Below are 14,219 nucleotides of genomic sequence, written 5' to 3' on the forward strand. Positions count from 1 at the left end.
AAGGTGACAGAGTTTCTCTGAAACTACTCAGTTAACAGTTTGTCTTTTTGCTGGTTATCTTCCTAGTATCCAGCTGTTTTTCAGAGAGTCAGGATATTTGTGTTCCTTTGCTATGGACATAAAAGAATTCAGGGAATTTGAGATTAGATTTGAGAAAAATATATCTTTTTTAGCTGTATAGTGCAGCTACAAGTCTAACTTGGAATTAGCTGTTGTAAGATTTAGTAATATTTTAATTAAGGCTGTTTCAGGTTCTCTTTGTACAAACAAGACAGATTTGTGCTCAGTGTTTACAATATTGAGCTATAACTGAAGAAACTCCTCTTTAGTATATTATGCTATGTATTCACTGTGTGACATGGAAGCGACATTAAAGAAGATGGCCATATTATTTTCAGGTTTCTTTCACCCAACATTTTTCACTTGTTTACTTTTGAAATAGTGCAAAGTGATACTTCTAACTCAGCAGTGTGTTTTGTATTTAATTAATGGAAATGTAGATTTAGTATCCAGGCAAGGGCTGAGTTGCACAGAGGTTTAAAATTATTTTTAAGCTCTTTTTTGCTTTTGCAAGATGTTCTTTCTTTTCTATTGTTGTGGCACTCTTGCAAACAAAGGAAATTATTCAGCAAACTGACTTTGTGACTAAGAATGGAACAGAAGTGCTCTCTTTAATATGCAAAAGAGAAGTTGAAAAAAGACAACGTCTTCGTCTGACAATGAAAAATGTCACTTGTAATCATAATTTTGAAAAGATAAGAAGGTGTGAATTTTTGCTTTGTCAGAAGTATGTTTTAAGTAGAACTATTACTCTTTAATGTTCTGGTCAACTGTCTTTATCCATTTGTATATGTCTGAATATTAAGCCGCCAACTGCATTTAATCCAAATGGAAAAAAGTAACATTTATTCATTAGTTTAATTTTAAAGTAGAAACATTATTATGTTGGAAGTCAACTGCATCTGATACTCAAGTTATCTTACACTATTTGTGATAGTCTACACTAAGTAACTGCCTCTGAAAAAGAAATAAAATAATTTTCCCCTTTCTTCCTGCTGTCATCAGGTTGGTAGAACTACTTGTTCTTCATCAAGAGAAGGGTGATGCCGCAGATGGTAGCAAATTTCTTTAGATTAGATAACCTGACATTAATGTAAAATGTAAATACATGATTCTTCATTTAGAGGTTCAATTTGGACAGTACAAAGTAAAGTTCACTTTCTGTTTTTACAAAGAGGAATAAAAGTTCTTCATTTAGAAAGTATAAATGATTAAAGCTACTTTTATAATATATGAAGACAATAGTAATTAATACTTTTTTATAAGGCTTGAAAAAAATTTTTATCCCAAGAATACTAATCTTCATAGACTTGGGAGTTATTTAGACATATTGCTACATGTTAAAAAAAAAGTAATAATGTTAACACCACCAGAATATATGTTTTGAATTTGCACTCTGTTGGAAAAATAATCAGTAAGTACATGTTTTGGATTAGAAAAAATTCAATACTAAGTAAATACGTTTCTTTGAGCTTACTGATGCCCATACAGGAAGCAGAATATTATTTCTGTGTGTTCTCCTGTGTTTGGAGTCCTCTGGAAAGCAGCAGCTACTGGGGTCACTTAATTCCAGCTATGGCACTATCTTTTCTTCCGTAGCAATGTTTGTGTATAAAAGCTTTATTATATCTGAACCCTGGCATTTCTTCACTCAGGTTCTCATGTTCATATAATCATTTTTACCATGCAGTACTTTGCTGTGTATCCTTGTTAATTACTGTTGGATTATACGGATTGTCTCACGCTTTGTTAATTTTAGTGTCTGATAGAGAAAAATGAGGTTTTAAAATACTTTTATTACATAGATTATTTTTCATTTCCCGTAGTGGAGAGCTACTTTGTGATGGGTATGAACTTTAAAACTCCGAGTCTCTACACCCCTGTGGGTCTTTAATACTTTTGCTTTGGAAGGATTATTTGAGAATACCATTAAAAAAATTATAATCACTGCTGTTCTCTTACCCACTGAGTGGATAATAGTCATGTAATATGCTGTGTAATTCCAGCAGATTACTGGGATTTGAAGGTAATCAAGATGATTCCATGATCAGTGTCTGTTCCAAGTGGCAAATGTGATACTTCCTTCACTGTTTCTTTTCAGAGATTTCTGTTGTGAGATATTATTTAGTCAGAGATTAATTCCATGTAAGAGAGAAAAGGCATTGAAGGACTGGTAAATCAGCAGGGATGGCAAGATGACAACTTTTTCAGCACATACGGGTTTAGGAATTAAGAGATTTCTGTCAAAAGTTTAAATCTCCATCTCAGAGTATGGTTTCACTTATTCGTAAATTCTTTCTTAGATCAGTGGCATTTTGGAGCCAAGGGTCCTCTTTTTCCTGTAATTAAATTTATCAGCAAAAGTTTCAGCATGGTGTTTTAAAAGAAAGGGAAAAGAATCCTAGAAAAGACAATCTGTAGAGGCAGTACTAGAGCTGCTACAAGTATTTTTGTGCACTTATGGATGCGACTAGTTATTGTAGTGAACCAGGCTGGTTTTATCCTAAACTGTGAGTTAGAAGTAGCTGAGGTCACTTGGTCTGTTCAACCTGCAGGAGACCGAGGGGAGATCATTGCAGTCTACAGCTTCTTTGTGAGGGGAAGAGCAGGGGCAGGCACTGATCTCTTCCCTGTGGTGTCCAGGGACAGGACCCAAGGGAATGACCTGAAGCTGTGTCAGGAGAGGTTTTGGTTGGATATCAAGAAAAGGTTCTTCACCCAGAGGGTGTCTGGACACTGGCACAGGCTCCCCAGAGCAGTGGTCACAGCACCAGCCTGACAGAGCTCAAGGAGCACATGGACAATGCACTTATTTGGGATGGTGCTGTGCGGGGCTGAGAACTGGACTTTGATCCTTGTGGGTCCCTTCCATCTCAGGATATTTTGCGACTCTAGAGTCGTATTTTATGAAGTAAATGAACTCTATTTGATGTAATTATTTAGTCAAGTAATTTAATTGATCATAATAAAGTCAAATAAGCTGTATTTGTTAATGAAAATACATTCTAGAATTTCTTCCTGTGTGTGAGAATTCCTGGAATCTAGATGTTAAAATGTATTTTTCTTATTAGTTCTTGTAATTAGATATTAAGGAAACAAAGGGAAAAAGAAGTTCTGCTTTGTCTCTGTAGCAGTGCATAATAACCCTCAGCCAGGATGAAGTTACATAAACTGAATGTTAAAAAAATTGTTATTATTTCTGATAAATTTCCACTGGAATAGGAGTGACAATGGAGTTAGGCCAGTGTAACTTTCATGATACTCTAATTCCAGTAGTGTATCATGTTTCTTTTCCTGTAAAGAAACACATTATTCAGCAAACTGAATAAACAGAATAAAGAGAAACACACTTATTTTTTGCTTAATATGACCTTTTTTATTATTTTATTTAGAATTAACCCAAAAGTGGCATCATGTATAACTTTAGATGAATGTAAGCTTTGTGTGTTCCTCAGGTCTATTTAAAGGGCACTGTTATTCCAAATAGAACCATTTTGATCCTTGTTTCATTCTGAATCTTAAAAAACTTCTGAGAGGTTCATGTTGCTAAAATTGTTTATAATTTTCTTAAATAAGAAATGCAGCACTCTTTTCAATTTTGCATTGAAATTGAGTTGTTATTTCAATTTCATGCTCATTTGGAATTGCCATTGCTCAGGGTTGTATCCTGGATGCCGATACTTAAAGTGCTGAAGTACAGGTAGCTCATGTTGTCGGGGCTTGTAATTTGTACTGGAGAGTGTGTAAGCCTGCTGTATAGCAAAGTGCAAGATGCAGGAACAACAAACCCAGAGGAAGGAACATCATAAGACTGGCAGAATAAAATGTATTTAGCATCGTATGCTGAGAGATGTAGCCATCAGTAGTGGGCCAAGGTAAGTGTGCTGCATAAGGAAAGGCAAAATGCAAATTTGAATTGGAGGGGGCAGCGTCTTTGTACAGAAAAGCTTCAGTTTTAATGTTACCTAAGTGTAGCTAAAAAATTAAAAGGGTTAATCTATGAGATGTAATTGTGTGTTTTAAGTTGAGCTAAAAGACTTCCTGATGTTTGTTTTGGCAAAACATAGAAGAAATAGGTAAATTTTTGAAGGGAATTATGTAGTCCAGTGTATTATATGGGAGATAGAAGAAAGAATAAAACAGGAATCATAGCATATATATTTGGAATTTTCTCTCTTGACATGTTCAAGAAAATGTTTAGAGTTCATTGTCTATCACTGATTTTTAGCAGCAACATCAGCTAGTCAATATTTGTGGTGTAGTTGCTTTTTTTTTTTTATATGGGAAAGCACTCTAATGTGGGAACATGCCTCAGGGGAGACAAAGAGTTATACTGTCCCACCCCAAACCCCCTGTGAAGGGTGGCCCAGGTGCTCTGATTGGGTTTGAGTCCCTGAGGGGTTTCTCCCTTGCTGTGTTTCTACTGGTCCCTGACCCTGAACTCCACCCTCAAGGGTGGAGACCCTCGGGAGTTCTGTCCCTCAAAAACCCCTGCTCTGCCTCTGTTCGGGGCTCTGTTCTGGATCTGAGTTTGTTCCCATGCTGAATAAATGGTTTCATGAACAAAGGCCAGTCTCGTTGGTGCTCCATGCTGGTCCCCAGAATCCTGCTGCTTCCCTGGACGAGATCCTGAGGTTGCTGACTGCAACACTCTAATAGTGATTCTGCCATATATAGTTCATGTTTGTGAAAGAGTGCAGGTAGTCAGTCAATCATTTAATGTTTTAAGTCAGAATTCTAAAGCAACAGTGGATAAACTATTACCCTCTGTAGGTGTGTAGCAGTTTGTTTAGGTAAAAAAGGTTCTATTCACTTGTTCCTTCTTCAACTACTCCAGTAAACACTAAAGACACTAATTATGTACAAATTCACAAATTGCTGTGAAACATTGTGTATTGAGTTTCTTTTGTCTAAGAAAAGCTGTTTAAAAAGAGCATGAAATCTTAGGTAGCCTTCAAGTTCAGTTACTTACTTTTAAAGAGGAGACAATCCTATGTAATTAGCAAAAATAATTTATGTGTAAATTGACGCAAATGAAAGTACAGTCCCTACTCCTGTTGAGTAATCAGACCAAAGTACTTCACTTGGGAGCAGCAGGTGTAGAGGGATTTATTTGGTTTTTTCTGTTATGACATGTGTTGTCTGTGAAAAATAAATATATCCTGTTTGGAGATAAATAATTCAAGCATGGAGAAAAGACAATCAAGGCACAAATCTTGTTGTTTTGTTCAGTAACCTGCTCAGCTTTCTAAAAGTATGTTAATTTCTTTTGCAAGTGGCAAAATTGGAAAGAAGTGACAAGCAGCAGTGAATGGCATTTGGATGAAAATGTTTTGAGCTGGACAGTACAGATTATTTTCATGGAGTGTCAAGATGTAATGGTGTAAAAATGAGTAACAGTAAATCATTCTTCTTCAGGACTAAATACAAAACATCAGTCCTGTACATTTAAAAGAACTTAAAGGGCTAAAGTATCTTTAAGGTATCTAAAGGTCAAGTTGTAAAAAAACCCCAAAAACCCAAGTTATAAATAAAAACAAGCTTACATACTACATTTCAAATGTTTTTTTTGTGCTAGGATCCTGAAGATAATTGGCATTTTTCATATCATACCCCCTAGTTATTTAATTTGTGTACAGAAGAGATAATATTGCATTTGTAAATGAATAATTGAAACATCAGAGAGAACTGTGTGGCTTTGTACATTGCTAGCTACATGAGTGGTATGATGTAGAGTGTGAAAGCTCCAAAAATAATTTATTGGTTATTATATAAAGTTTGGGGCTGGTTACATACTAAAATATCAAATGCTTTTAAATTTCATATTAAAAATGTTTCATCTTTTTAAAATATCTGAGGATTTTTATTGTTTTGGTGGCATATGTTTGAACATGTCATTATTTTCTGAAGAGTTTGAAACAGCTTTTGGAAATGAAAAATTATAACCTTGTCATAGGAAGTTATTATTTGAGAAAGAGGTGCTAATTTGATATTTAAGATGAAGAGATGGTAAGTTTCTGTGTTCTAATACTTCTGATTCTAGTGATGATAACAACAAAATGGAATTAAAGTGATCTTAAGGTGATACTTCTGTAATGACTGTGACTTTCTATGCCACTTCCATAGCCAGCAATTCAATTAGTCTTGGTAACTTTGTAGAAAGATGTTTGTTATTTCAGTATTTCTAAAACTGTCTTATATTATAATGAATTTCAAACATAAATACAGAATTTCATTGTTGTTTTTCTCAAGAACTGAAAATAATTATGAAGTTTATACAAATAGGAACTTTGAATTTGAAGTATGACTTTGAGAAAATACTGGTTTTCTACTGGTGTCTGATAGTAGAAGAAACTGCTGGGAACCTCTGAGCATTTTTTAAACGCTTTTCATGGTACAATTAATTCCCCGACAACTCAGAATTTATTATAATATGTTTTGAATCAAAATAATTCTGGTGGTGAATGCGGCATAGATGTCTTTTTTATGCAAAAAACAACGTTTAAATTTTTTTTCTGTCTATGAAGTATACCTGCTTGACACTTAAGTTGTGAGAAACTAACTGAAAGATTAATGTGATGTATAAAACCTGTATTCATAGATGGGAATCTGTACACATTTAATGTAGAAAATGGAAGTACATTTTTTTCCCTTGGTTTCATAATGGTAATACTTTACAGGATTTCAGCTTCATAATTTACCTAATCTGTGAACAAGTATTCTAAGACTCTTTACATGAGTGCAAATGGATACAGAAATATAATTTTCAAGTCCTGTGTTCACACTGAATTACATAAATAATTAATTAGTTTTGCTGTAGCGTAATTTTCATTCTTTTTGTAAGGTATTAGCCAATGTTTCTTTTTTCACTCCAGAAAAATGTCATCGGATACTGTGTTTCCATAGAGAACTATAAGGCTTTCAGACTGTGCCTTTTTTAACTACTTAGTACCCAGAAAGTGCTGGGGAAAAAAACCCAAAGTACTCAGCTTTCAGTTCCTTTTAGGTTGTGGTCAACTTCCTAAGGACATATTTTGATGGATCAGAGCAGTTTGATTGCCGAACAATAGAAACATAAGTAAAAATTTAAAAAATTGCAATTTAAATCTACAGGTTTAAAAGATCAAATATGACATATGTGAGAGTGTTTTTCCCTGAAGATGTACATTTACTATATCCTATTAAAAGGAGACTGTCACTGCCCTTTTTTGAGAATCATTCCATGATTGGAATTTAGTTAAACCTCCTCCTCAAAGCAGTGTGGACACTGAATTCAGGCAAAGTTGCTTAGGACAGCCTGCTCCAATAAGGAAGCAATCATTCTCATAGTTCATTCACAGGTCCCATTATCTTTATATGCCTTCTGATCTGTCTTCTTTTTTGCCTTCTCATTGCTTTCTGACTTGTTCCGTGTACCCCAAATTGGTGTCACATCTTCTTCATATCTCGCACTGATTTCCTCCCTGAACATTATTAACCTGTGCCACCTCCTGCTGCTCTTTCTGCTGGTCCCTGTGCTCTGATGAATCACAGTTCCCTCTTGCTGCCTTTTCTGCCACTGCCTCTGTGTTTGATAGGGGCTATGGCTGGAAGTTATTGAAAATTAATAGTTTCTGTTCTGGGCCCAGTCTCTAGTCTCATTTGGGTCAGGATCAATAATTTAGATAAAACTGGGTATTGTTCCAATAACCTCGGATATTCTCAGTTATCCATAATACAGTCTTGAAAGAGGTGGAAGCATGCCCACTGCCAGCAGAACTTTGGGAGATTTCATCTGTTTAGCTTTGAATTAATATATATGAACTGAGGCTTTTGTCAAATCTCAGAGTATTCTTGTGTGTGGTAAACAGACACCTGAAAAACAAGAAATGAATGCCTGACACATGCCAAAGTTCACAATAATTAAAATATTAATTTTTTAAAAAATTAACTGCCTTTCCTCTTTGTTCCAGAATAGAAATCCACTTTTCTCACCTTATTAACCCTCTTGATGCAGCAGGATGTCTCATTTGAAGTTGTTGGCAAGTTTCTTTTCATGGGAAAATTTTCAGGGGTGGTTTAGGTAAAATGTTATATGATCTCTTCTGGTCAGAAGTAAGAAGTGAAGCAAAAATAATTGCCAGTTTTAGATACGTCTGGATGTCTAGCTCAAAACAGGAGTGCAAATTCAATTTGTTTTTCGTGGTGGAAGGCGCATTTCTTTGGATCTTTTTTTCTTTGTCAGATTTTAAAGACACCTGTATAATAATTTAAGAACAGCACCACAGGCACAAATGTTCCCTGTCATCCTGCAAAATGAACTGAGAGGGTTGTGGAACTGAATGTATTTCTCAGTACTTTTACATAGATGTATGAGCCCAGATTTACAAAGGGCATGTGTCGAATCAGAATGATTTCATTTGGAAGGCTCCCGGGAAAGTAATTTGCAGTTCAGTCCCCTGCTCAAAGCAGGGATAACATTGAAGTTGGATTCTATAACTGATCTAGGCAATCTGTTCCAGTGATAAACTCCCCTCATTCTGGACTTTTCCCGCCTCATCATCATTTTCGCCTCATCTCCAATTGGAACTTTTCTTGTAGTTATTTCGGACTCTTGTGTCTTGTCCTTTTGTATTGCATCTCTGAGAACACTGAGTCTGATGCCAACTTTTCTTTAATCCCACTCCTTTTTAAATAGTGAAAGATGCCATGCAGCATTACAGTCCTAAAGTGAAGTGCCAAGATCTTGGCAAACAGAATTTGTAAATTTGATAAAGCTTCATAAATCTCTATTAAATAGAAAAAAAAATCAACCCTCAAGAACAGGATTTATGGAGTTGAGTGTAGAGTCTTGCAGGAGTTGCAGGAGGAAGAAAAGGGGTATGTGAAATCCCAGCTTTCATCCAGATTAATGCAGTTGTGTTCAGCTCTGAAAGATGTGTTGTCTGTGTGTTGTAGTCACAAAATCCACTCTTAGGTGTTACTCTTCCTGTTTAGAATGCAGGTTTGTGACATAACTGAACCTATAATGTTTTTTAATTATCATTAAACTACTAATAAACCAGTTAACAGTTAATTAATGTTACATATCACTAGGAATCACAGTTCTGTAATGCTCTACAGTAGTTAATTGCATGTAGTTATTGAGTTCTATCACATTTTTGCCTATAACTTGCACCAAAACATTATTTGGCTTGCAGTTTTGTAACCCTTCACTTTAACCTGCCACCCTACTTCATAATAAATTTGCAATCCTGTCACCATTTTAACTTCTCACTTCAAGTGTTTTGGGTACAAAAAACTCTCTTTGTGTAGAGTCCACTGGGTTTCCTGAGGGCCTTCCCTCTGACATCCTGGCAGCCTTTATTAATGAAGCAGCTCATCTTCATTATAGCCTGTGGGCATCTGCACTCCTTTCAGAAGATGTGCCCTCTCTTGGTCTTGAACTGCCTTTATAAGTTGTTACTTCTTTCTCACATTTTCAGACTTTTGTTTTTGCTGCTCTTTTATATCCCTTTCGCTGCCCACTCTCCTTTCCAATAAGCAAGCTGCCCTTTAAATACTCTTTCCCCTTTGCTTTAATTTGCCACATCCATTTGCAGATTTCATATTTCTAAAACCTGCTCCTTGATAATCTTAGTCTTAAATAGTATAATTGATGTTAGGTGCTGAGGGACTTCAAAGATTCTACACCTGCCGACACTGATCCCCAACACTGCCTTTCGGTTATCTGCTTAATAGCAATTACATATTCTGTATTTTACATACTCTTACTTTCTAAGACATGTCAGCCTACTTTAGCCTTTTTATTCCCTCAAACCTGGTTTTGGTTTTTTGCTTTATCTCCATTAGCTCTTTCTTGGTTCATATGCAAGTGAATGTACATGGTTTTTCTCATTCTGTTTTTTGCTCGTTAAGTATCCTGCTTACCAGGGAGCAGGTGCGCCAGCTGGTTCCTGAGGGAACAGGAGCCAGGTGCTGAACATAGCAAGGTGGACAGGGCAAGGGCTCGGTCCCTCCTTGGCAGCACTGCTTCAGAGCTGGGCCTGAGCAGAGGTAGCCAAACCTCCAGAAGATGGGGCACTCTAAGCTCCTTTCCAGTGCTGTCTCTCAGGTGTTCCGTCAGAAATCATTGATTTTGGCAACTTCAGATAATCTCCCTGTTCCTCTGCAGAGACTGTCCCATCCTCCACCAGAACCTCTTGCTCGCAGTGTCAGTCCCTCTCAGATTAGGACCAGTTGTTTTTCTGTTCTTGAAAAGATGATTAAACATTAACTCAGATATAAATTGTGGGGTTTTAATTATAACTGACATATATATTTGCATCTTTCAAGGTATTTATTAACGATCAATTCTGATAATATTACAACTTTGCAAACTTTTTCAATGTTTTTAAATGTATTTTTCTTTCTGTTTCTTTTAGTATCTCCTGAAGCAATTGGATTCCTGTCTGCAGTCGGGGTGTTCATTATTCTCATGTTGCTACTTTTCCTATATATTAATAAGAAGATGTGTATTGAAAATGTTAGTGGTTTCCCAGATCTCGATTCAGGATACACTACAAGAAAGAATTCACAAGATAAACTTTGTAAGTATCTGACATAATAGTGTACTAGACTTAATTATAAGAATACAAATTTTTGCAAGGATGTAGCAACACAACGATGCTGACTTTTCCTGTGGCTGCAGTACTTGAAAGGAGTAATCTTTTGTATCCATAAGCCACAGAAATTCAGTAGCTATATAACCAAAGAGTTTGCATTTACTTATGGGGAGTTACTTCTCTTGCACTCTGAGAATACTCTTGAACTTCTTTTAACATTCCATAATTTTGTACAATTAAATCTTTTCAGATAAATTTGTGAATAGGATTATTGGATTTTCACTCAGCCAAATCCTTCACCATATTTTTTGAATTATTTTATTCCCTTGGAAAATAATTTTAAATAATAATTTTAGTGATATCTTATATCTGACTAACACATTATTGAATATGTTTTAATACAACAAGGTCTTTAAGGATCATGAAAGAAATTAGACCTTGAAAAAGATATTTTGGTTTGTTAAAACAACCTGTTTCTACTTTTGTATTGTGAAACAATTGTGAACAGGCTTCGTTAGCTGACTTGAGAGAAGGAGTCAGGCACCAGAGAACAGAATGTGAAATCGAAGAGGCCTTCTTCCCCTCTGTCTCTCTATGGAGCTAGATTTTTATTTTCAATTTTCCAGGAAGCAAAAAAAAAATTCTCCTCAGAAATTGTCTGTCATATTAACTTTCTTTTTTGCTACAAAACAAGTCTTGATATTCCAAAATATCTTACCTTATGTAGAAGACAACAAATACATTGGGGTGATGCAGTCTCCACGATGTGTTGTGTTATGTTAAAAGCTTGTTTTAGTGTGACATTGATAAAAAATTAAATGTCTCACAACTTCTTCTTCACAGGTTAGAATAAAAAAAAAATCCACCTCACACAGTTGTCTTGTTTTTGAAAATAATTAATTTTATTATGGCTAGTTGATGCTGCAGTTGATGAAAGACTATGGTTTTGCTGGTTGATTGTGGCTTCATTTCAAGATATTTATTTAGCTGTTTTCTTATTATTTTCAATGATTATTGAATGGAAAGAGAAAAGCTGCAACTTCCCCTGGTAAATGTATTGATTTTTGAGGTAGCAAAGGCAAATAGCTCTGAAATTGAAGCTGGAGAAACAGAGACGATCAGTTTGTGAAACAGAGGACCTCTCAGTATTAAGAGCTGTTGCTGAATAGGCTGGACAAATGGCGTTCTTTAGAAACCTTCACCAAAATCTGAGCCTTCCCTCTGTGTCTTCCCTGGTGGACACGCTCAGCAGTGCTGTGGATGACCTGGCCAGTGTTGTCGGTGAGGTTGGCTACTCTGTGGCTGACTCAGTGACAGAGCAAGTAACGAGCATGATCAATGGCCTGCGGGCTGAAGATGAGAGCTCCAAAATGCAGAGTGATAAACCTGTGGAAGTCAGAGAGGAACACACACCATCATTCACTCATTCTCAGGAAATTAATATGAAGATGAAGAGAGATGCTGCTGAACATAAAGAGAGTCATAACTTTAATTCGTTAGATTTTGTAAAAAAAGGTACAAGTCAAGTTGGAGTATCTGACCATGTCTTGAACAAAAACCAGTGCCAGTTAAGAGGCACAGATGATAATAATCCTGTCAGTGATGCAGAAGTAGCTCAGGATTTGAAGACTGTAGGAGGACCTTTTAAAAGGGAAGTAGTAGGGGGAAATGAGTGTTTTGTAAATGAGAAGTTCTTGAAGGATAGCAACCTGAAAAGTAAAAAACTTACAATGGAGCAATCTATTGAGGAGCAAGATAATTGTCTATATGCAGTATCAGAAAATTCCAAGAATCATGAGCATAAAAAAATCAAACCACAGATACCTGGAGTTGATTTTAAAGATTCTGATAAAGTGTCCAGTATGAGTGTTCCCCAAGATATAGAAACAAAACTTGTTGAAGTACAGAAGGAGAAATTATCAGACTCAAGCTTGAAGAAGATGCACAATGACCGTCCCGTTTGCCTTAATGAAGTCAAAGAAAATAAATCTGAAGCCTTCTTTGACAGAAAAAGAAAACCCATCTCAAAGGATGAAGGCAATGTGTCAACTACAACTGTGAATGAGGGTAAAAGGAAAAACTCAAAGAAATTAGAAAGAGAGCTATGTAACAAGAAGACAGGAGGAAAAGGTGAGGAGTCTGTCAGCAAACTGCGTTCTTCAGCCTTTCCTGAAACTTACCATATTTCCTACTTTTTTCACCTAATTTACACATTTAATAATAGTGTTTCCTATGAGTGAAAGTAGGTTTGTTTCAGTGCTTCATTTTCTAATTATGTTGATATTTCTTGGAAGTTAATTACTTTCCAAAGTATTATTTAAAGGAACTGATTAATAAATGCCTTTTCTATGTTCTAACTTTACTCTTTCTCTATACAGTTTCTTGCCTTCTCTGCCTTGTGTGGTTTCTGCTGAAAGCTATGAATTAATTAATTCTGGAAATTAATACTTGATCTGTGAAAGTGATTTTTATTTTGCTTCTTTTTAAAAAGTTTCTTTTTTAATTTTTTTTGCTTATTAAAAGCATTGCATTAAATGTGCTAGGATGATAAAAGGAATAACTTCTTTTGCATTTACATTACAGTAGATCTTCAGAATATTTCTGGGATTCGTAAGATGATTTTAAAACACAATAAGAAATGAGAAACTCAATAAGAAATGGCAATTAAGTGCATTTTAAGTACAGAAAGAAGTGAATGAGGCTTGTCTTAAAGTTGTAGTCTTAAAAGAAAACCTGTGTGTTGTTGTTATGGATACTTTGTGTGCTGTCTTCAACATCCAATCTTAGTCTGATAAGGGAATTGCAATAACAGTTTGTAAGTAAGAAGTAAAACCTTGCAATTTTATATACTTTAGGCTGCATAGTAAATTTTTAGAAAGCAACACATGCTTTTCCAGAGGTGCTGATTCTGTACAGAAATGAATGATTTCCTAATAGAAACCCATTTTTTTTTCTTCACTTGTGTGTTTTCCTTATCTGAAAATTTCAGTTACCTACTTTGTTGAGTTTTGGTTTGGTTTTGTTTGTTTGGTTTTTTTTTAGTTTGAATTAGGAGTGTTTTCCATGTTTGTATGATAAACTATGATCTTACCTATTTCTTTACATAATAATATATTTGTAAGGTATATTCTCTCAAAAATGGCATTTAGGTCCCATAATAAGCAGGTTAATAGCTTTCAATAGGTTAATAATTGCTCATGACCTGTGTCAGCCAAATAAAGGAAAGTTTTTGCTAAGAACATAAATTCTCTTAGGCAAGTTTCCAAATAAGGTATAAAAATCAAATGAGAAGTGGCAAGCAAAGGCATAAAACTCTGAGATTTTTTTTTTTTTTTTTCCAAATGTACAGGAAGATTGTACAGGTATGTAGGAAGATATGTACAGGAAGATATCTTTTCCCAAGAATCTGAAATCAATCTGCTTTGTAATTAAAAAAAAAAAAAAATAAAAATTGCATGGATAGCTTATGTTTAAACTTGGAGGTTTTTATGTCCTCTGAAGAGGTCTTGCTTCATGACTTATAATAATGGTGTACATTCTCATTCTTTTAGGATAGGAACTGGAGAAAAAAACTAA

The 14,219-nt window shown here is 35.3% G+C and overlaps 1 protein-coding gene across 3 annotated transcripts in view; it reads left to right on the plus strand.

Moving 5' to 3' along the window:
• Positions 1-14,219, plus strand: part of SYT14 (synaptotagmin 14) — an 80,105-nt gene that overhangs the window by 16,087 nt on the left and 49,799 nt on the right. For 2 of the 3 annotated variants that reach the window (XM_058835508.1, XM_058835509.1), the window contains exon 1: positions 11,822-12,773. In XM_058835508.1, coding sequence (XP_058691491.1) covers positions 11,822-12,773 — 952 coding nt within the window. Of the gene's footprint in view, positions 1-10,463; positions 10,629-11,821; positions 12,774-14,219 lie in introns of those variants that run through there. The other variant, XM_058835511.1, reaches the window with a different exon arrangement.

The sequence above is a fragment of the Poecile atricapillus genome, chromosome 3 (assembly GCF_030490865.1).
Source record: "Poecile atricapillus isolate bPoeAtr1 chromosome 3, bPoeAtr1.hap1, whole genome shotgun sequence".
NCBI classification, from domain to species: Eukaryota; Metazoa; Chordata; class Aves; order Passeriformes; family Paridae; genus Poecile; species Poecile atricapillus.